The sequence below is a fragment of the Physella acuta genome, unplaced genomic scaffold, assembly GCF_028476545.2.
Source record: "Physella acuta isolate Inbredline_101_S28 unplaced genomic scaffold, ASM2847654v3 ptg000760l, whole genome shotgun sequence".
Taxonomy (NCBI): Eukaryota; Metazoa; Mollusca; class Gastropoda; family Physidae; genus Physella; species Physella acuta.
The window spans coordinates 142,281-163,012 of record NW_026732278.1 but is presented as its reverse complement, the minus strand read 5'-3'; the positions used below and the strand labels follow the sequence as shown (position 1 = coordinate 163,012).

At 40.6% G+C, this 20,732-nt stretch overlaps 3 protein-coding genes across 3 annotated transcripts; 2 read left to right on the top strand and 1 right to left on the bottom strand.

The window, feature by feature from the left end:
- The first annotated feature begins 268 nt into the window (after positions 1-268).
- Positions 269-7,971, top strand: LOC131950408 (uncharacterized). The gene is made up of 13 exons (XM_059312537.1): positions 269-711; positions 1,487-1,701; positions 1,902-2,045; positions 2,756-3,022; positions 3,280-3,474; positions 3,591-3,746; positions 3,997-4,152; positions 4,351-4,494; positions 4,908-5,117; positions 5,660-5,835; positions 6,565-6,655; positions 7,057-7,136; positions 7,758-7,971. The coding sequence occupies exons 1-13, from the start codon at positions 479-481 to the stop codon at positions 7,785-7,787; spliced, it is 2,097 nt and encodes a 698-aa protein (XP_059168520.1). The 5' UTR covers positions 269-478; the 3' UTR covers positions 7,788-7,971.
- A 1,017-nt stretch (positions 7,972-8,988) lies between these two features.
- On the bottom strand, positions 8,989-14,352 carry LOC131950387 (uncharacterized). The gene is made up of 3 exons (XM_059312495.1): positions 13,892-14,352; positions 9,888-10,025; positions 8,989-9,487 (listed from the first exon to the last, which is right to left on the bottom strand). The coding sequence occupies exons 1-3, from the start codon at positions 14,121-14,123 to the stop codon at positions 9,297-9,299; spliced, it is 561 nt and encodes a 186-aa protein (XP_059168478.1). The 5' UTR covers positions 14,124-14,352; the 3' UTR covers positions 8,989-9,296.
- On the top strand, positions 13,928-20,424 carry LOC131950386 (uncharacterized). The gene is made up of 7 exons (XM_059312494.1): positions 13,928-14,067; positions 15,623-15,738; positions 16,625-16,713; positions 17,372-17,527; positions 17,764-17,858; positions 18,067-18,216; positions 19,938-20,424. The coding sequence occupies exons 1-7, from the start codon at positions 14,035-14,037 to the stop codon at positions 20,070-20,072; spliced, it is 774 nt and encodes a 257-aa protein (XP_059168477.1). The 5' UTR covers positions 13,928-14,034; the 3' UTR covers positions 20,073-20,424.
- Positions 20,425-20,732: the final 308 nt, after the last annotated feature.

Below are 20,732 nucleotides of genomic sequence, written 5' to 3'. Positions count from 1 at the left end.
GAGATCCCAGATTTCACGCGACTGGGATTGCGCCAAAAATAGACGAGCGAATAAATCTAACGAGACCTACCTGTCAGAGCGGCCGCCATTTCTTCGTATGACGTCATGGCTAAACTTTCCCGTGCACATTAAACTTGTGAGACAAAAATGATATCCGCGACCAAACCGTTTTTCCCAAACATAAAAAAGGGGATGACTGATGAAATGAGCAGGGGTGAAGGTGGGGCTGACAACTAGCGACCCTCGCTATAAAAGCCAGGCAGAGAATGATGTCAATTTAAGAAAACTTGAACCATTAGCGCGGCAGGTCAGATACATTTTTCAAGTCAAACATTTAGAGGTGAAAACACAAGAAAAAAATAAGCAAAGTATTTCGGTCAAAACAATTGTAATTTAAAAACGACCTGACCCGCCCATTTGAAGTTTAGAGAATCTTTAACTCCCAGCCAACCATCGCAACCAGTCAAGTTTTACAACCATGTTGAATCTCGGCAACCAGCGTCAACGCCAGCATATTTTCGCTTCTTTTTTCGTCGCGAGTTTTTTACTCGCCGCTCTACAGAGCGTAACGGCTGGAGAATATTTCTCCTACGAGCCTGATGACCAGTCCATCAACACATGGCTGGCCACACTGATGCAACACTACAACCAGCAGACGACGACATCCAGGCCATACGTCTTTTCACAGTCCCAGCTGGACTACATCAAGAGGTGAGTTCTTTAGGTCAAGTTTTGGTGTCATTGTAAGTTCCTTTAGGTCAAGTTTCGCTGTCTTTGTAAGTTCCTTTAGGTCAAGTTTCGCTGTCTTTGTAAGTTCCTTTAGGTCAAGTTTCGCTGTCTTTGTAAGTTCCTTTAGGTCAAGTTTCGCTGTCCTTCTAACTTCTTGTAAGTCAAGTTTTGCTGTGCTTCTAGTTCTTTTAGATCAAGTTTCGTCGAACTTCTACTTCTATGTTCTATTAGATCAAATTTCGCTCTCCTTGTATGTTCTTTTATGTCAAGATTGGCTGTCCTTTGATTGTACAAATGTAAGAAATGTGGGATTCTGTGCCAAGATTTATTTCCACCTCGTATCGGATTCTTTATTTGTAGGAGAATTAATTTCATTTTGTTTCATTTCACGTAAAAGATGGATTAATTGGAGAAATAAATCGTGCAAAAAATGTGTGTAGCCTATAAGTGCAGCCTGGGTAGATTTCTAATTCCGGAGTTTTATTTTCTGTCTGATGGAGCCATTACAAGCAACCAGCCTCTGGATAAATTAATAAAAAATTCACCCCACCACTTAATCCCCACTTCCAAATTAATTTTCATGTAAATTAGAGTGCTAAACTCAAGTCTGCACGTTGCAGCTGGTAGGAAGCAAAGCGTTGGCTGTAATTTCATTAATAAGTAAAGTTAAAGCTTGTGGTGATGGATTTGTTGTTCTCCAAATATGACTTGTCTCCCTTGCATGCTGCAACCTATTTTTATTGGGTATCAACTACAGGCTTCTACATGGATTATCTCCCGCTAATCTGGACGAGGAGCAGGTAGAAGAGATCCAGGAATATTTGAACGGTAATCAGGGCGTGGAGCAGCAGACGGTGGGGTTAGAGCCGACGTCAGATGAGCAGGAGCAGACGGAGCACACAGAGCAGGAGCAGGAAGAAATCACCAACGTCCCACAGGTGGACAACAACGAGGAGGACGACGACTCGGACGGTGAGTCGGGGATTCTTGTCGGCTGTTTGGATACAACGCTATGGGCTTTTCAGTCAGATTAACACTATGGAAAAAAACGAAACACTAACATTTTCATGATATTAATTAAATTAATTAAAATAATATGTTTCTAAGTGTCTTATAGACTTTCCAATAGCTGTTATTTAAAAAAAAAATAATTTGCCCTTTCTCTCCACCAGAAGAGCAATGTTCAGGCTACAAAGCTGACCCGGCCAACATCCGCTACTTCCTGCAGTTTGACGGCATCAGCTGGGTCAAGGTCGCGTGTCCACCTGGTCTAGGTTTCGATGCTGAGACCTGCGCCTGCAGCATCAGGTTGACAGGTGAGAAAATTCACTAGTTCGTTTTGTAAAGTTTAACTAACAGGTGAGAAAATTCTCTCGTTCGTTTGGTAAAGTTTAACTAACAGGTGAGAAAATTCACACGTTTTGTAAAGTTTAACTAACAGGTGAGAAAATTCACTCGTTCGTTTTGTAAAGTTTAACTAACAGGTGAGAAAATTCTCTCGTTCGTTTGGTAAAGTTTAACTAACAGGTGAGAAAATTCACACGTTTTGTAAAGTTTAACTAACAGGTGAGAAAATTCACTCGTTCGTTTTGTAAAGTTTAACAGGTGAGAAAATTCACACGTTTTGTAAAGTTTAACTAACAGGTGAGAAAATTCACTCGTTCGTTTTGTAAAGTTTGACTAACAGGTGAGAAAATTCGCTCATTTTTTAGCTTTCAACCGAAACCTATTGGTTTTGTAAGATTTAACTATAAACCATTGGTTTTATGAACATTTGATTATAATTGTTACTTGAAATATGAACCCATTGTTCACCTATCTATAACCATAGAGTTCCTGAACATAAAACCATGCATCTATAGTACCATAGTTATTGTTATATCTTTTAACCTACTGTCACAGTTTCCGTGTTCATTGTTGTAAGACGTCACACCATGGTGTAGTCTGGTCCAACTTTGTTGCTTTATTTCTCTGGGGTGTTTTATTTTAACATGTCGAATTGACTCGTTTCTGTCTTTCTCACTAGCTTACACACCGAAGACCACCACAACCACTAAGAGGACCACCACCACTACCACACCAACAACCACCACTACCACCCCCACCACCACTACTACAAGAAGAACAACTACCACTACACCTACCACCACCACCACTACCCCAACCACTACCACTAGAAGAACAACCACGACTACACCAACCACGACCACCACCACCCCCACCACAACAAGAAGGTCCACAACCACCACGACAACCACCACACGAAAGACCAGCACGACTAAGCCAAGCATAGGTAAAATACTTTATACTTTTATAGCCTATATATTATATACTAGATGTCGTTTTCATTCCGTCAGCTATAGAACTTTTTATCTTGTATTTAGTGAGTGACCCGAATTGTCAACGTTTTAAGTTAGAGTATCGGTGTAATGAAACGTATAGATCTAAGCTTAGAATAAATAGACAGAATTTCAAAAGTTTTTCTGTGTAGATCTCTGCAAGGATTGTGTAGAATAAATAGACAGAAGTTTAAAAGTTTTTTCTGTGCAGATCTCTGCAAGGATTGTGTCATTCTCCATGGAGTTGGCTACGCCCCTTTCCCTGGCCACTGCGATGCCTACATTCAGTGCCAGTATTACGGCGATGTCCCCACCGTGGTCAACATCAGACGATGCTCACCTGGCACGTTCTGGAACCAGGAGAAACTTACCTGTGACTTTGAAGAAAATGTCAAGTGCGTTACAGGTAATTAAAAAATTATACAATTTCCCGTAACTCTGAATTTATTTGTGTTCTAAACTCAGTGGTTATCTACCCTGATGAAATAACCTCTGTGTGTAATGGATGATCCCTGCTTTCAGTGGGTAACTGCCCCAACCACAAGACCATAGAGGGCGACAGACGGGCGTATCTGGTGTTCAACGGCTACAGCTGGAACCGCATTGCTTGTCCATCAGACCGTACATACAGTGACGTCACCTGTGGCTGCACTGACACCTGGGAGGGTCATGGCAACTGTGAGTTATTTCCCTTTTTTTAAAAAACAAAAACAATATATATATATATATATATATATATATATATATATATATATATATATATATATATATATATATATATATATATATATATATATATATATATATATATATATATATATATACTGCATATTTGTAAATAGTGTTTTCGAACGTTACACGCTTATTCTCTGTTTTTTGTTTTCCTAATACAATGTAACAGTTTACTACTTTCTCCCCCCCCCCCCAGTTGAAACCTGTCACGATAAAAAGGCCATCCCCAACGACAGGACCGGGTTCCTGCAACTGACCGGAAGTGGGTGGGTGCGCATGCCCTGTCCCAAAACTCTGGGCTATGACGTGTCAACCTGCAGGTGCACTGACAAGCTGGAGATGACGGAATACAGTAAGTAGATTTGTAGGCCTGACAGTTGAGACACTGCTAACATATGACCATGGACATTCATTCATTACCTAAACTCTACATCATGGACATTCATTCATTACCTAAACTCTACATAATGGCCATTCCCTAATTCCTTAAACTCTACATCACGGACATTCCTTCATTCCTTCATTCCTCAATGTTTACCTGTTCTCCCAGACAACAACTGCCCAAACCAAAAGCCCATCACAGGTGACAGAACCGGATTCCTCCAGTTTACCGGCGCCACCTGGCTCAGGATGCCATGTCCAGCTACCCTGGGCTACGACCAACGCACCTGTCAATGCTCTGTGTACTTAAATGGTAAGGTTCACGTTCTAAATACCTGGATATTGCCGGTACTTAAATGGTAAGGTTCACGTGACATTTTGTGCTCAAACAACGACGGCACCGAATTAAAATGTGACATTTTGTGCTCAGATAACGACGGCACTGAATTAAAATGTGACATTTTTGTGCTCACAACAACGACAACACTGAATTAAAATGTGACATTTTGTGCGCAAACAACGACGGCACTGAATTAAAATGTGACATTTTGTGCTCAGATAACGACGACACTGAATTAAAATGTGACATTTTGTGCTCAGATAACGAAGACACTGGATTAAAATGTGACATTTTGTGCTCAGATAACGACGGCACTTAATTAAAATGTGACATTTTGTGCTCAGATAACGACGACACTGGATTAAAATGTGACATTTTGTGCTCAGATAACGACGACAGCGAGAGTGTCGACAAGGATGACGAGTGCAAGCCCGCCCTGAAGATGACCTTTGATGACAACAGCGCCACTGACCTCTCGGAGAATCAGTTCTGGGTCAACAACACCGGCGTCACCTTCCGTGACGGCAAAGCTTACTTTGACGGCAAGGCCCGGCTCACCGTCCCTGGCTTCTCTAACATGGAGCTTGGAAACACGGGTAAACTTTGCTTCTGTCAGCCTCCACCCTCCTGCTCAACACACTGAGCCTATTTGTTGGGTTTGATATGCGGCAACTAGTCCGATTTATAAATGTCTAAATCCCAATCATAAGCCAATCCCTAAAATTAACCGACTACAAAAAGTTCCGAGTTCGAAACCCCGGGCAGATGATTATCGATAGCTGGGGACAGCAACCCTTCTAGAAAATGAAAACTCCAAAATCAAACTGCTGCAATGGAGTTTGTTTTTGGTTGGACAAAGGCTATGGAAGCAAATCCAAAAAGAAAAGCAGGCTGAAATCGAAGTCTACGGCTTATATGGCGCATACCATGTTTACTCGCTATACTTAATTATGTCAAACATTACAACTAAAAACGAAGAAGAACCATCTGCCTGTCTCCCAACTTAAGCTTTTAACTGCTGATCTTAACGGCTAACATAATTACTGTCGGCGACCCCCGTTATACATACGTGTGTTCTGGTAAATGATAATCATTTGATTCGAGCATTGATTTTAAAAGATACCTTTTTTTCTGGCAGTATTCGTCAGCCTCAAGTTGAAACAAACTGCCGGCGTCAGTCAGCAGACGATCTTCACCAACGGTGACTGTGGGGAGAGCCAGTCCATCGGCGTCTGCGCAGGTCAGGACACTGTCCAGTTCTACGCCTTGACCAGCGCACAGAAGGCGCCGGCTCGAGTTATAGTGTCTAAACATGTAAGCTGGAGGGTGGTTGCTGTTGGTTGGTGTTGGTTGGTGTTGGTTGGTGTTGGTTGCTGTTGGTTGGTGTTGGTTGGTGTTGGTTGGTGTTGGTTGGTGGTGGTTGGTGTTGGTTGATGGTGTCTGATGTTGCTTGGTGTTGTTTGATGTTGTTTGATGTTGTCTGATGTTGTTTGCTGTTTGTTGATAGTGTCCCTGTTGTTACACTGAAGTTTGTTGTGCTGGTGATGTTCTAGTACGTCATAAGTCACAAGAACAAATAAAATTACCAAAACACCAACCAAGATAGGGGAAAATCAACTCTCCTGAAAATATACTTGCAGAAGCCTATTCTAAAGTCGTAATGTTGGATCCTCAATCATCCAATGCTGGAGCATGACTCAAATATTCAATCATTTAGTTGTTACGTTAGATCGTCAATCAAATATTCAATCATTTAGTTGTTACGTTAGATCGTCACAAAATATTTAATCATTTAGTTGTTACGTTAGATCCTCAATCAAATATTCAATCATTTAGTTGTTACGTTAGATCCTCAATCAAATATTCATTCATTTAGTTGTTACGTTAGATTCTCAATCAAATATTCAATCATTTAGTTGTTACGTTGGATTTTCACTAAAATATTCAATTATGTTATGTTGGATCATCAATCAGTTATTTTAAGTGAGTGTGTGTGGTAATTAACTTTTCCCATCCCATAATTTCCCACGTTCTGATCAACAGGTTGGCGAGTGGCAGTATGTTATGTATGCCCTGGAAAAGGGACATCTTCAAGGCTACGTGGGCACCAACACCAACTCTCAGGACATCAAAGGTAAATATGGCCGGACCATACGTTCTCTCTTACAGCAACATCTTGCTAACAACATCAACGGCTGTAGTCATAACATGACACGAATTGATACGAGCAGTAGCAACATCAGCAGTACTTCTACCTCTTATTATACCATGTTTTAAAATTAAGTTTCGTATAAACCTCACTGCAGATATTAATTTCATTATTGTGTTACACGTTAATGCGAGTAGTACTATAGGTATATGAATTACCGTGAGTACTTGAGTAATATAAGTTAGTTTGAGTGCTCGAGTGATAAATAATTATCGTGAATAATATATTGATATAAATTAACATAAGTACTATAGTGAAATAAATACCGTGAGTACTAAACTGATATAATTTACCGTGAGTACTACAGTGCCACTTTCACCCCACAGGTACGCTGGTGAGAACCCATAGAGGTCTGGTCATTGGAGCAGGTGGGGAATGTCAGGACTTTGTTGGCGTCATTGATGAGGTCAGTCAGGGTAAACATTCACACAGTAAACATTCACTGCTCGCACAGTAAACATTCACTGCTCACACAGTAAACATTCACTGCTCACACAGTAAACATTCACTGCTCGCACAGTAAACATTCACTGCTCACACAGTAAACATTCACTGCTCACACAGTAAACATTCACTGCTCACACAGTAAACATTCACTGCTCGCACAGTAAACATTCACTGCTCACACAGTAAACATTCACTGCTCACACAGTAAACATTCACTGCTCACACAGTAAACATTCACTGCTCACACAGTAAACATTCACTCCTCACACAGTAAACATTCACTGCTCACACAGTAAACATTCACTGCTCACACAGTAAACAATCACTGCTCACACAGTAAACAAACATTCACAGCAAACATTCACTGCATGTTTACATGAGACGTTTTACTTTATATTTATACATGTTTAGATAAATTACTGTTTAGAAAAACTATCAAAACCTATTGTAAACACTCGGCTAAAACATGCGAGAATGAGAGAACAAACGTCTCGATAAACAAAAGTGTAGTTTGTTGACGTGTACAAGACACGGTGCTACCCAGCAGACCTTGATGTAACAAAAAATTTCTCCTCTACAGATTACCGTGTACTTCTGTCGACCATCATAAAAGAAAGATAAAAAGAAAAACTTGAAGAACTTTTGTGATAACACTGGAGATGTTTCAAACAATAGAAAAAAAAAGAAAGCCAACAAAATGAAATCCAGCTAATTAACATTGACAACCAGTTAATTAATTACATAATGACGTGTGCATCCAGTGACGTAAAATTAAAAGTTACAAATCGTTTCAATACCGAGTTATTTATTTGTTACATTATAATCACAATAACAATAACATTTGAAAGTCACAATAACAATAAAATGTGAAAGCCACCATAACAGTACCCCCATCATTTGACCAGCCACCATAACATTTGACCAGCCACCATAACATTTGACCAGCCACCATAACACCCCCATCATTTGACCAGCCACCATAACACCCCCAACATTTGACCAGCCACCATAACACCCCCATCATTTGACCAGCCACCATAACACCCCCATCATTTGACCAGCCACCATAACATTTGACTAGCCACCATAACACCCCCATCATTTGACCAGCCACCATAACACCCCCATCATTTGACCAGCCATCATAACATTTGACTAGCCACCATAACACCCCCATCATTTGACCAGCCACCATAACACCCCCAACATTTGACCAGCCACCATAACACCCCCATCATTTGACCAGCCACCATAACACCCCCATCATTTGACCAGCCACCATAACATTTGACCAGCCACCATAACACCCCCATCATTTGACCAGCCACCATAACACCCCCATCATTTGACCAGCCACCATAACACCCCCATCATTTGACCAGCCACCATAACACCCCCATCATTTGACCAGCCACCATAACACCCCCATCATTTGACCAGCCACGATAACACCCCCATCATTTGACCAGCCACCATAACACCCCCATCATTTGACCAGCCACCTTAACACCCCCATCATTTGACCAGCCACCATAACACCCCCATCATTTGACCAGCCACCATAACATTTGACCAGCCACCATAACACCCCCATCATTTGACCAGCCATCATGACACCCCATCATTTGACCAGCCACCATAACACCCCATCATTTGACCAGCCACCATAACATTTGACCAGCCACCATAACACCCCCATCATTTGACCAGCCATCATGACACCCCATCATTTGACCAGCCACCATAACACCCCATCATTTGACCAGCCACCATAACATTTGACCAGCCACCATAACACCCCCATCATTTGACCAGCCACTATAATATTGACATCAAGACAATTCATGTGTAAGCTCTGATTGTAATGTAGCACGAAGAAAATATCCTCATCCATACAGTCGGTTGGAATATTTTTATTCACCACGTTTACGTTTCAATCAAATACATCTAGATCTATCCACAATAGAAAAGTATTTAAACCTACGATGACAAGAAGCTTGGGGAAACTTGATGCGTTTCTTAACAAGGAAATTGCAAAGCTAACTGAGAATGAGTACATTTTTGGACTACTCCAGTACTGTGTGGGGCTGAAGGTCATGACCTTCCTGACGGTGCTGGGCTACTCCAGCTGTGTGGGGCTGAAGGTCATGACCTTCCTGACTGAGGCCCAGGCCGTGAAGGCCGCAGCCACAAGGCAGACGATGCTCCCAATGAGGAACAAGTAGAAGGCCACGCCCAAGGACGGGGAGCCGACGCTGAGAGAGCTGTAAAACCCGGCAAACACAAACACCGCCAGCAGTCCAAATAAACCTGTGAGGTGGGGAGGGGAGGGGGAGTACTCTATTAATTACAACTAAATCAGACATTTCAATTAATCACATTAAATGCTCAATGGAAATCATGTATAAAAGAAGAAAGAACCAATTCATACCTAACAGTCTATAAGGGCATTTGAAAAAGTTCGTGTTCTTTGTGCGATCAGCACCATGCTAAAAAGTATTTACTCCCTCCGACTCATGACAGGTACCCAGCAGAGCTGAGTCGACAAGCCATAACTAGCTTTACCTCACAAAAACTAGTTTAAGAATTGTACATCTCCTATAGAGTTCTTTTTTTGTTTGTTTTTTTAAATTTCCTAATAGAGAAACTATAGTATAAATTAATAGTTCTAAAATGATTTTAGTTTGTAGGTAAAAGTAGGTTACCATACCTGCAGACCCCAGCATGAAAATGGCTGTAGTTCTTACAATGGGAACTCTCGTGAGAGCGTAGACGACGTGTAGTACCACGGCAACGAAGGATAGGACAGCAGTGAATGTGGCGAACACTTTGCTGACAAACAGGGCTTCTGGGGAATGAGACGAGGTTTTAATAAACCGACGTTTCAATAAGCAGACAATAGTTTCAACAGACAATTTTTACCATAAAGAGACAATAGTTTCAAAAAAGAGACAATTGTTTCAATAAAGAGACAATAGTTTTAATAAATAGACAATACTTTCAATAAACAGACAGTAGTTTCTATTAACATATAATGTTTAATTAATCATGTGTAAGTTTCAATGTGGTGTGGTGTGTAATTAAATACATTTTTATTTACGTGCGCAAAAATAAAAATACCCAGGATCTACCAACATTGATTGAGATAAAGTTTCAAATTCTGCTTCACTATTGTATAAGCTTTTATTTTAAACTATATTCGGCGTAATTGTCCATTACGTTTTACATATTTTCCACACCCATACCAAAATATTTCTACAGAGAAGTGGACTTTGACATCACCTATTGTAGAGAGTATGAGTTTCAATTTATTTTTAGAAACTTTACTCGCGCGATTCTGACTTGCTAGTGAACGTGAACGAATGAGTCACAATTTGTGTGGACCACCCAGCCTGTACAACTTACCAGATTTGGTAGGTGGACCTTTCATTCTCACACACTTGACCGCGCCTAGTGCACTTTAAATACGAAACGTCCAAAAATCTAGCAATAGCCTAGGCCTTGCTTTATCCTTAGTTTATTTTTAACAAATGGATAGGGCCTACGTTGTTATGGAATCTAGATTTCTGCATCCGCGAAGGTTGGGCTAAGATACAGCTTGGTAAAGTACAGAGCCCCATAACATTGTCTCTCAACCAATTAAACCGATAACTTGATCGATTAGGATTCGATTCGCCTAAGTTGTCGATTTTAAATTGTTAATACATACTGCTCATCATATCAATTTTTTTTGTTGATGGTATAACCCTGTTTTAATTCTTTGTCCATAGCTAATTATTAGTCGTAATGCTAGCATTAGCCCTAGCCTTGCCCTGTCCAACCCTAATTCTAATTAACCTTAACCATAAGATCAAATGTCGCTAGAAAAAACAACGTGCTTTTAAAATACTGCTCTAAAGTTCTAATACAACCAATACGTTTTTTATGTTAATTTTTGTGAGAGCATTTATTTATATCCCATATTTTGATGAGGTGTAAATATATGAAATGAACATAGTAAAACATTCACATGATGTGGAAATAATCAGTACAGAATCATAGATCACACAAACTTACAATGTCTAACACACAAACTTACCTTGCCCATTCTCCAGCTGCGTGAGGTCACAGGTCACAATGTCTAACACACAAACTTACCCTGCCCATTGTCTAACACACAAACTTACCCTGCCCATTCTCCAGCTGTGTGAGGTCACAATGTCTAACACACAAACTTACCCTGCCCATTCTCCAGCTGTGTGAGGTCACAGGTCACAATGTCTAACACACAAACTTACCCTGCACAATGTCTAACACACAAACTTACCCTGCCCATTCTCCAGCTGTGTGAGGTCACAGGTCACAATGTCTAACACACAAACTTACCCTGCCCATTCTCCAGCTGTGTGAGGTCACAATGTCTAACACACAAACTTACCCTGCCCATTCTCCAGCTGTGTGAGGTCACAATGTCTAACACACAAACTTACCCTGCCCAATGTCTAACACACAAACTTACCCTGCCCATTCTCCAGCTGTGTGAGGTCACAATGTCTAACACACAAACTTACCCTGCCCATTCTCCAGCTGTAGGGGGTCACAGGTCACAATGTCTAACACACAAACTTACCCTGCCCATTCTCCAGCTGTGTGAGGTCACAGGTCACAATGTCTAACACACAAACTTACCCTGCCCATTCTCCAGCTGTGTGAGGTCACAATGTCTAACACACAAACTTACCCTGCCCAATGTCCAACACACAAACTTACCCTGCCCATTCTCCAGCTGCGTGAGGTCACAGGTCACAGGTCACAATGTCTAACACACAAACTTACCCTGCCCATTCTCCAGCTGTGTGAGGTCACAATGTCTAACACACAAACTTACCCTGCCCAATGTCCAACACACAAACTTACCCTGCCCATTCTCCAGCTGCGTGAGGTCACAGGTCACAATGTCTAACACACAAACTTACCCTGCCCATTCTCCAGCTGTGTGAGGTCACAATGTCTAACACACAAACTTACCCTGCCCATTCTCCAGCTGTGTGGGGTCACAGGTCACAATGTCTAACACACAAACTTACCCTGCCCATTCTCCAGCTGTGTGGGGTCACAGGTCACAATGTCTAACACACAAACTTACCCTGCCCATTCTCCAGCTGCGTGAGGTCACAGGTCACAGGTCACAATGTCTAACACACAAACTTACCCTGCCCATTCTCCAGCTGTGTGAGGTCACAATGTCTAACACACAAACTTACCCTGCCCAATGTCCAACACACAAACTTACCCTGCCCATTCTCCAGCTGTGTGAGGTCACAATGTCTAACACACAAACTTACCCTGCCCAATGTCTAACACACAAACTTACCCTGCCCAATGTCTAACACACAAACTTACCCTGCCCATTCTCCAGCTGTAGGAGGTCACAGGTCACAATGTCTAACACACAAACTTACCCTGCCCATTCTCCAGCTGTGTGAGGTCACAGGTCACAATGTCTAACACACAAACTTACCTTGCCCATTCTCCAGCTGTGTGAGGTCACAGGTCACAATGTCTAACACACAAACTTACCCTGCCCATTCTCCAGCTGTGTGAGGTCACAGGTCACAATGTCTAACACACAAACTTACCCTGCCCAATGTCTAACACACAAACTTACCCTGCCCATTCTCCAGCTGTGTGGGGTCACAGGTCACAATGTCTAACACACAAACTTACCCTGCCCAATGTCTAACACACAAACTTACCCTGCCCATTCTCCAGCTGTAGGGGGTCACAGGTCACAATGTCTAACACACAAACTTACCCTGCCCATTCTCCAGCTGTGTGAGGTCACAGGTCACAGGTCACAATGTCTAACACACAAACTTACCCTGCCCATTCTCCAGCTGTAGGAGGTCACAGGTCACAATGTCTAACACACAAACTTACCCTGCCCATTCTCCAGCTGTGTGGGGTCACAGATCACAATGTCTAACACACAAACTTACATTGACCATTCTCCAGCTATGTGGGGTCTCAGGTCACAATGTCTAACACACAAACTTACCTTGACCATTCTCCAGCTGTGTGGGGTCACAGGTCACAATGTCTAACACACAAACTTACCCTGCCCATTCTCCAGCTGTGTGGGGTCACAGGTCACAATGTCTAACACACAAACTTACCCTGCCCATTCTCCAGCTGTGTGAGGTCACAGGTCACAATGTCTAACACACAAACTTACCCTGCCCATTCTCCAGCTGTGTGGGGTCACAGGTCACAATGTCTAACACACAAACTTACCCTGCACAATGTCTAACACACAAACTTACCTTGCCCATTCTCCGGCTATGTGGGGTCACAGGTCACAATGTCTAACACACAAACTTACCTTGCCCATTCTCCGGCTATGTGGGGTCACAGGTCACAATGTCTAACACACAAACTTACCTTGCCCAATGTCTAACACACAATTTTACCTTGACCATTCTCCAGCTGTGTGGGGTCACAGGTCACAATGTCTAACACACAAACTTACCTTGCCCATTCTCCAGCTGTGTGGAGTCACAGATCACAATGTCTAACACACAAACTTACCTTGACCATTCTCCAGCTATGTGAGGTCACAGGTCACAATGTCTAACACACAAACTTACCCTGCCCATTCTCCAGCTGTGTGGGGTCACAGGTCACAATGTCTAACACACAAACTTACCCTGCACAATGTCTAACACACAAACTTACCCTGCCCATTCTCCAGCTGCGTGGCTGACACTGAGTGACACGAGAAGCCGCCGCCCACGTTCTTGCATGCCTCGCTGCTCCACACGCCATTGAACGTCCGGTCAGTTTTCGAGTAACTGACTGACCACCAGGTGGTAATAAAGATGACGGTCACCGTTTGGACACACCCCAAACACGTAAGTACAAATGCGGTGACACTCACGGGGTTGACTGTCGTGCCGAAGGAGGGCATCGCTGTTTTAGAAATATGCCCAGTGTCGGGATATGCCCAGTGTCGGAATATGCTCAGTATCTGGATATGCCCAGTATACGGATATGCCCCACGGAGGGACTCAACAAACAGGTTGTGCTCGGGCTGTATACAAAAAAACTGAGAACTTGCGCAATACTCGCCGACCTGTCACGATCCAAAGAGCGACACCGACAAAAACTGATCTAATGCAGAGCATAAAAACCTTACGTAAGTGCGAAACACAAAAATGAATCAAGCAAAGACGAGCTAATCGTTTTAAACTTGATAGATAATAGGTTATATGCAACGTTCATTTTATTGCATCGTCGCTTATTCGCTAATGTGTTGATTTAGAACCTAAGGTTGAACTTATTTAACTATATATAGGGCTACTTTCAGAATGTGTGTGATAAAAGGCCAGGATTTATACACATGTACACTGTATTTTATTCCAGGTTAATTTGGTTTTTAATTTTTTATAAATAATTTAATGTTCTATTTACAAGAATAATCGCTGTAGATTGTATGTGTGATATAATAAGCATGTCTCAATAAAACGGTAGCTTGACTCACACAGTTGCAAATCTTAACTAAAGTGATCCATTTCCTAGTGGATGTGTCATTGGGGGGGGGGGGGGTCGGTATTCACTGTGATGCAGGGGTCGGTGTTTTTGTGCTACAGGGGTCGGTGTTTTTGTGCTACAGGGGTCGGTGGATGTTGTGTTGCTGGGGTCAGCGGATGTTGTGTTGCTGGGGTCTGTAGATAGTGTAATACTGAGGTCGGTGTTTTTGTGCTACAGGGGTCGGTGGATGTTGTGATGCTGGGGTCAGCGGATGTTGTGTTGCTGGGGTCTGTAGATAGTGTAATACTGAGGTCGGTGTTTTTGTGCCACAGGGGTCGGTAAATGTTGTGATGCTGGGGTCAGTGGATGTTGTGTTGCTGGGGTCAGTGGATGTTGTGTTGCTGGGGTCTGTAGATAGTGTAATACTGAGGTCGGTGTTTATGTGCTACAGGGGTCGGTAGATGTTGTGATGCTGGGGTCAGCGGATGTTGTGTTGCTGGGGTCTGTAGATAGTGTAATACTGAGGTCGATGTTTTTGTGCCACAGATGTTGTGATTTATTTTTAAAAAAACTTTTTTTTTTAAATCAGTTAGGAACAATACTTGTTAAAATGTGTTGGGTAATGGCGATTGAGACAAATGAAGCCTGCCGCGTTCTATTTAACATAAGACTACAGTCATAACAAAGTGTGTTTGAAGGCAGAAACGGAAGCCTTTGTTGGGGGGGGGGGGGCGTGTGAAATAGTTGCTAGGATAGGTTGGTATCATTAACAATTTTGACAGTGTATTGTTTTAAATAGTATGCTTAAAGCTGAATTTGTAATTTCATAAGCAGGTCCGGGCGAGTTATTTAATAAAAAATGCATTTAATCTGTGTAAATAATGAGACAATACGAGATACAATTAAGATTGTGCTCATTGGTATTTTGTTGGACAGAGAAATGTCGCAGTTGCCGCCACTATGGTGTCCATGATGTCCTGCCTATTGGACCTCTACGTCATCTTCTTCATCCCTTGGTTCACCAACAAAAGGAAAGAGTTTGGCGTAACAAAGTAGGTTCCACCTTGTGCGGTAAAATATCGCGTGGGTCGGCGTGGTTTAAAAGTAGAGCGGCCGCTCATACAGGTCATAGCCAGTGCTAGTCTATGTATCTGGTCAAGGCCAGTGCTAGTCTTTGTATCTAGTCAGGGCCAGTGTTAGTCTTTGTATCTAGTCAGGGCCAGTGTTAGTCTATGTATCTTGTCAGGGCCAGTGCTAGTCTATGTATCTTGTCAGGGCCAGTGCTAGTCTATGTATCTAGTCAGGGCCAGTGCTAGTCTATGTATCTAGTCAGGGCCAGTGCTAGTCTATGTATCTTGTCAGGGCCAGTGCTAGTCTATGTATCTGGTCAGGGCCAGTGCTAGTCTATGTATCTGGTCAAGGCCAGTGCTAGTCTATGTATCTAGTCAGGGCCAGTGCTAGTCTATGTATCTAGTCAGGGCCAGTGCTAATATCTAGTCAAGACCAGTGCTAGTCTATGTATCTAGTCAGGGCCAGTGCTAGTCTGTGTATCATGTCAAGACCAGTGCTAGTCTATGTATTTAGTCAGGGCTAGTGCTAGTCTATGAATTTAGTCAGGGCCAGTGCTAGTGTCTGTGTATCAGGTCAAGACCAGTGCTAGTCTATGTATTTAGTCAGGGCCAGTGCTAGTCTATATATATATATATATATATATATATATATATATATATATATATATATATATATATATATATATATATATATATATATATATATATATATATATATATATATATATATATATATATATATTATTTTCTGGCGTATAGGACGACCTCCCCTCCATGTTTCCATCTAAAATGCAGTTAGAATAAATACATAGCCCGACTCTATGGCCTATCTATAGCAATAGCACGTGTACGTCAACTTTATTTTCAGCGCCGACAGAAATGGGTATCACTTTATTAATACAGATGTTGTTTGCACGGACGATTTTTGCGTCAAGTCCTCGTATGCAAATATGCCAGGTACATTTCTTATATCAATTAGAAAAAATGTTTTCAGTTACTAAGTTATTAACTATTTTCTTACAAATTTAAATCTGTCCTTTCTTGACTGTAGCCTACTAATTGATGCCAAATAACAAACCTATGTAGACAAAATGTCGACTCAAAACATAAATCCCTTGGTTATGCCTCAGGCGAAAATCCTAAAAGTTAAAACATTAATGGCTAAAGTGATCAATGATCGCTTATAGTTGGCGTATGTTTTTTCACACTTAAAGAATTCAGACAGTATCATAAAACTTTATAACTCTAAATGATTTATAATCATTTAAATATTAAACGAACCTTCAGAAGCATTAATATGGTATTTTATAGGTTTATGTTAACTGATGTTTTCTTTGTATGGCTGGGGAACATTTTAAGAACTTTTTTTAGTTTAGTGTTGATGGGGAACATGGCGTCTCATGGTGACAACGAATGATCCTATTAAGTATCCTATAAAGTCTGCGGATAATCCCAATAAACGTCCTAAGACTTAGCAAATTATCCCATTTCACCGTCCCATGACGTATGGCATTCTTTATAAAGCTGCCAGACCATCTAAGTATAAACTTAGCTAGACACTAGGCTACACAAACTGGGCATGTACCTAAGTGTTTTAATCTGTCCTATGCTATAGATTGGCAGAAATTGGCCTTCACCTTGGGCGTGATCGGGGCCACCAGTTGTGTCCTGAGTTTCGGGGTGCAACTTTTTCTGTTCTGGCCGATCATTGGCACAGGCAGAGTCTCCTGCAATCTCTTGCGTATCTGCAGGATTTTGGATTTCTATGGATGTAAGTGAACCAGATGTGTTTCAGTTGTGTACACATCTCCACTGTGTTCAATGTCGTGTAATAGTTTTGTACACATCTCCACTGTGTTCACTGTCGTGAAATAGTTGTGTACATATCTCCAATGTGTTCACTGTCGTGAAATAGTTGTGTACATATCTCCAATGTGTTCAATGTCGTGAAATAGTTGTGTACATATCTCCACTGTGTTCAATGTCGTGTAATATTTTCGTACACAGCTCCGCCGAAGTTCATTGCGGCCTTTATCTATATCGCTCACGCAGGGGAAATCAACAAAAACTTTGCCTGGCGGAAACGGGAAGCTATCCTGCAGGTTAGGTCTTTGTGAAAATTTCATATTTCGTTCACGCAATTTCTTTAGCAACTTCGGCGATCCAACTCAAATCTGTACTATGTAGTTCGATCAAAGACATTGTACGCATTTCACTTTTTAAAGCACACAAACGTTATAACGATATTTAAGTCTAAAAAGTACGTTTCCAACAGGTATAAGAAAATGTTAATTTTCCCTCGTTCAACAGCTGGAGGTACTGCCGATTGGTGTGCTGCTTATATCTTATATCTTACAAGTTATTTGCTTCATCGGTATGACTGTGGCGATAGACCGTGGTCCACCTAATGGACCTCCCTACCTACAAATTATACATGAAGATTTAAAATTGGCAGAGGAGGTAATTTATCTTCAACTACACACACACACTCACACACACACACACATGTATATATATATATATATATATATATATATATATATATATATATATATATATATATATATATATATATATATATATATATATATATATATATATATATATATATATATATATATACTCTAAATCGATGTCTAAAAACAATATTGATGGGTTTGTAAAAAAAAAAGCTTTAATTTTCCAACTATCTTCTATATATATAATTCTCTTCTTCGAGCCGTAAGAAAACAAGCTGCAAGCGCGCCTTTGCAGTCCCCTCTCCTCCTCTCTATCACTATCACTACCACACCCACCCCACCCCCACATGATCTGGTGAGCGGTGTTCACTCTGTTTACATTTTACAATCATAGAGACGGGTTTGGTGACGGCTATTAGGGGCAGATAATTGAGTTTGAAACGATTTTAAACTTAGAGGAGGTAACTAAGAGGAGGCTGCTTTCACGTGGGGGGGGGGGGGGGGGTTAGTGTTTTTAAGCAAATATTTTCAATGGCAGCATTATAAATTACTGAAAAGTAGGAAAAAACAACTAAATAGCGGCGTATGATACGCAGCGGGTCGGCTCGTCATTTTAATAGAGAACGAAATCAAATCAAAAGTTCTGGTTGTGTCTTTCAAAAATATTTCAAATTACTTCTCTTAGTACCAATTACTTTCCTTGATAGGGGATTTAAAAAAAAAACATTATATCGTGGGGGGGGGGGGGTACTTTTGATTCGTTTGTTTTGATGTTTGAAAAAAAATAATGTTATAATTAGCATGGATTAATAAATGTAATTTGGTAGGTAAAACACGGGTATTTTAAATGCTACCTTTTATTTATTGTATACACTGAATGTACTGTTTTCTAATTATTATTTTTAATCAGCAGCAGTTTAGAATCCGTTCATAAATGTCCTCTATTCTTACTCTTATCTTTCCATTTGCGAATAAGATGGGGTATTATAGTCATTCACTTTGGCGCCCCGACAAGGTGCTATTTGACGCCCGGGCCTTCCCGCGTGCGCTATGGATAAGATGTGGTATTATAGTATTAAGTTTAATTAGGCTGGTCCGCCGGCGCCCCGGCAAGATGCGATTTGCCGCCCCGGGTTATTCTATGAGCACTATGAGTTTATGTTTGCGTTTCATTTTGTGTTTGTGTTTGACATTGTGTTTGTGTTTATGTTTGCATTTGTGTTTGCTTTTGTGATTGCGTTTTTGCTTTTGTTTGCTTTTGTGTTTGGATTTTGGTTTGCGTTTGTGTTTGCGTTACGTTTGTGTTTTGTTTTGGTTGGTTGTGGTTAAAGTTAAGTTTATAGTTAGAGTTAGGATTAGGATTATGTATTAATTCGTCAAATATCCATATTTGCATATAGACAGTTAATTGGAAAAGTAATATATACCTAAACCCGGGCAATGACGGGTATATGCTGCTTTATAGAACACACAAGTCGTAGTCCTTTAAAGATAGGTTTTTCACAGCGGCCAGTGCATGGCCTGGTTGGGACGGCTAGTTTATATATATATATATATATATATATATATATATATATATATATATATATATATATATATATATATATATATATATATATATATATATATATATAAAGAATTATATATTTTAAGACAATTTTTTAAAATATTTTAACTGTGTGTTGAAGAATTACAAAACTATTTTTGAATTTTCTTGTTTAGGAGCAAGAGATTGCTACACAGGATGTTACGGTTACAAGAAGAAGAAGCTCTTTCGTGCCGGACTCGTCTGAAGACCACAAGCGCATTCTCCGCAAGGTCAGCGTTGCAAATGATAACCAAGAATCGGCTGTTTAAAGCTTGTTTTTTTTTAACCATGTCAGTTTCTTTTTCCATTATATTAGTATGAACTTTTGTCTTATTTTCAAATTGATTTGAAAAAGGAAACAAATAGCTTCACGTTGAGTGACTTTAGACTTTAGAATTAACATAGATAGTCCTTAATATTTGGCCACATTCGCCTGGCATATTGATTTAAGAGATGACACTATTCATCCCGATACATTGAAAATAGAAAATTAATCTTTTAATTTTCTGTTCTATAAATATTTGGCGTGTAATTTATTGGTTTGCTATAAGTAGAAGCACAATAAAATAATAATACACAAATTGCTTTTTTTTGGTCAATAAAGTTTATTTTTCCTACACATTATTTGTGGGTTGTTTTTTTTAATAATTTTCCTGTATATATTTTGTTTTTGTTTTACTAAATTTTTATAAATTATTAAGCTCTTGAGCTATATTAAGGTTAGGGTACTGCTTAACTATCCCCTCATATTCGGAGAACGAACAGCCAAAGATTACATTTCATTTGGAAATCTTGTGTCGGAAAGGGGACTTAACATTTTGTTTACCTCTGCTTTGAGGGCTGAATCAGCATTCAACAAGAGCTACTTGGTTTATAGCACTTCAACATAAAGAAAACCAGCTAGTTGTTGATCAGTTGACATGGTATCT

Coding starts and splice junctions, on each gene's coding strand:
- LOC131950408 (XM_059312537.1), top strand. CDS start 479: ATGTTGAATCTCGGCAACCAGCGTCAACGCCAGCATATTTTCGCTTCT. Junction 3,023..3,279: donor CACGACTAAGCCAAGCATAG/GTAAAATACTTT, acceptor TTTTCTGTGCAG/ATCTCTGCAAGGATTGTGTC. Junction 7,137..7,757: donor TTGTTGGCGTCATTGATGAG/GTCAGTCAGGGT, acceptor TCTCCTCTACAG/ATTACCGTGTACTTCTGTCG.
- LOC131950386 (XM_059312494.1), top strand. CDS start 14,035: ATGACGGTCACCGTTTGGACACACCCCAAACAC. Junction 14,068..15,622: donor TTTGGACACACCCCAAACAC/GTAAGTACAAAT, acceptor TTTGTTGGACAG/AGAAATGTCGCAGTTGCCGC. Junction 16,714..17,371: donor CTCGTATGCAAATATGCCAG/GTACATTTCTTA, acceptor CCTATGCTATAG/ATTGGCAGAAATTGGCCTTC.
- LOC131950387 (XM_059312495.1), bottom strand. CDS start 14,123: ATGCCCTCCTTCGGCACGACAGTCAACCCCGTGAGTGTCACCGCATTT. Junction 10,026..13,891: donor GCAGCTGGAGAATGGGCAGG/GTAAGTTTGTGT, acceptor CTCATTCCCCAG/AAGCCCTGTTTGTCAGCAAA. Junction 9,488..9,887: donor TTTCATGCTGGGGTCTGCAG/GTATGGTAACCT, acceptor CCCACCTCACAG/GTTTATTTGGACTGCTGGCG.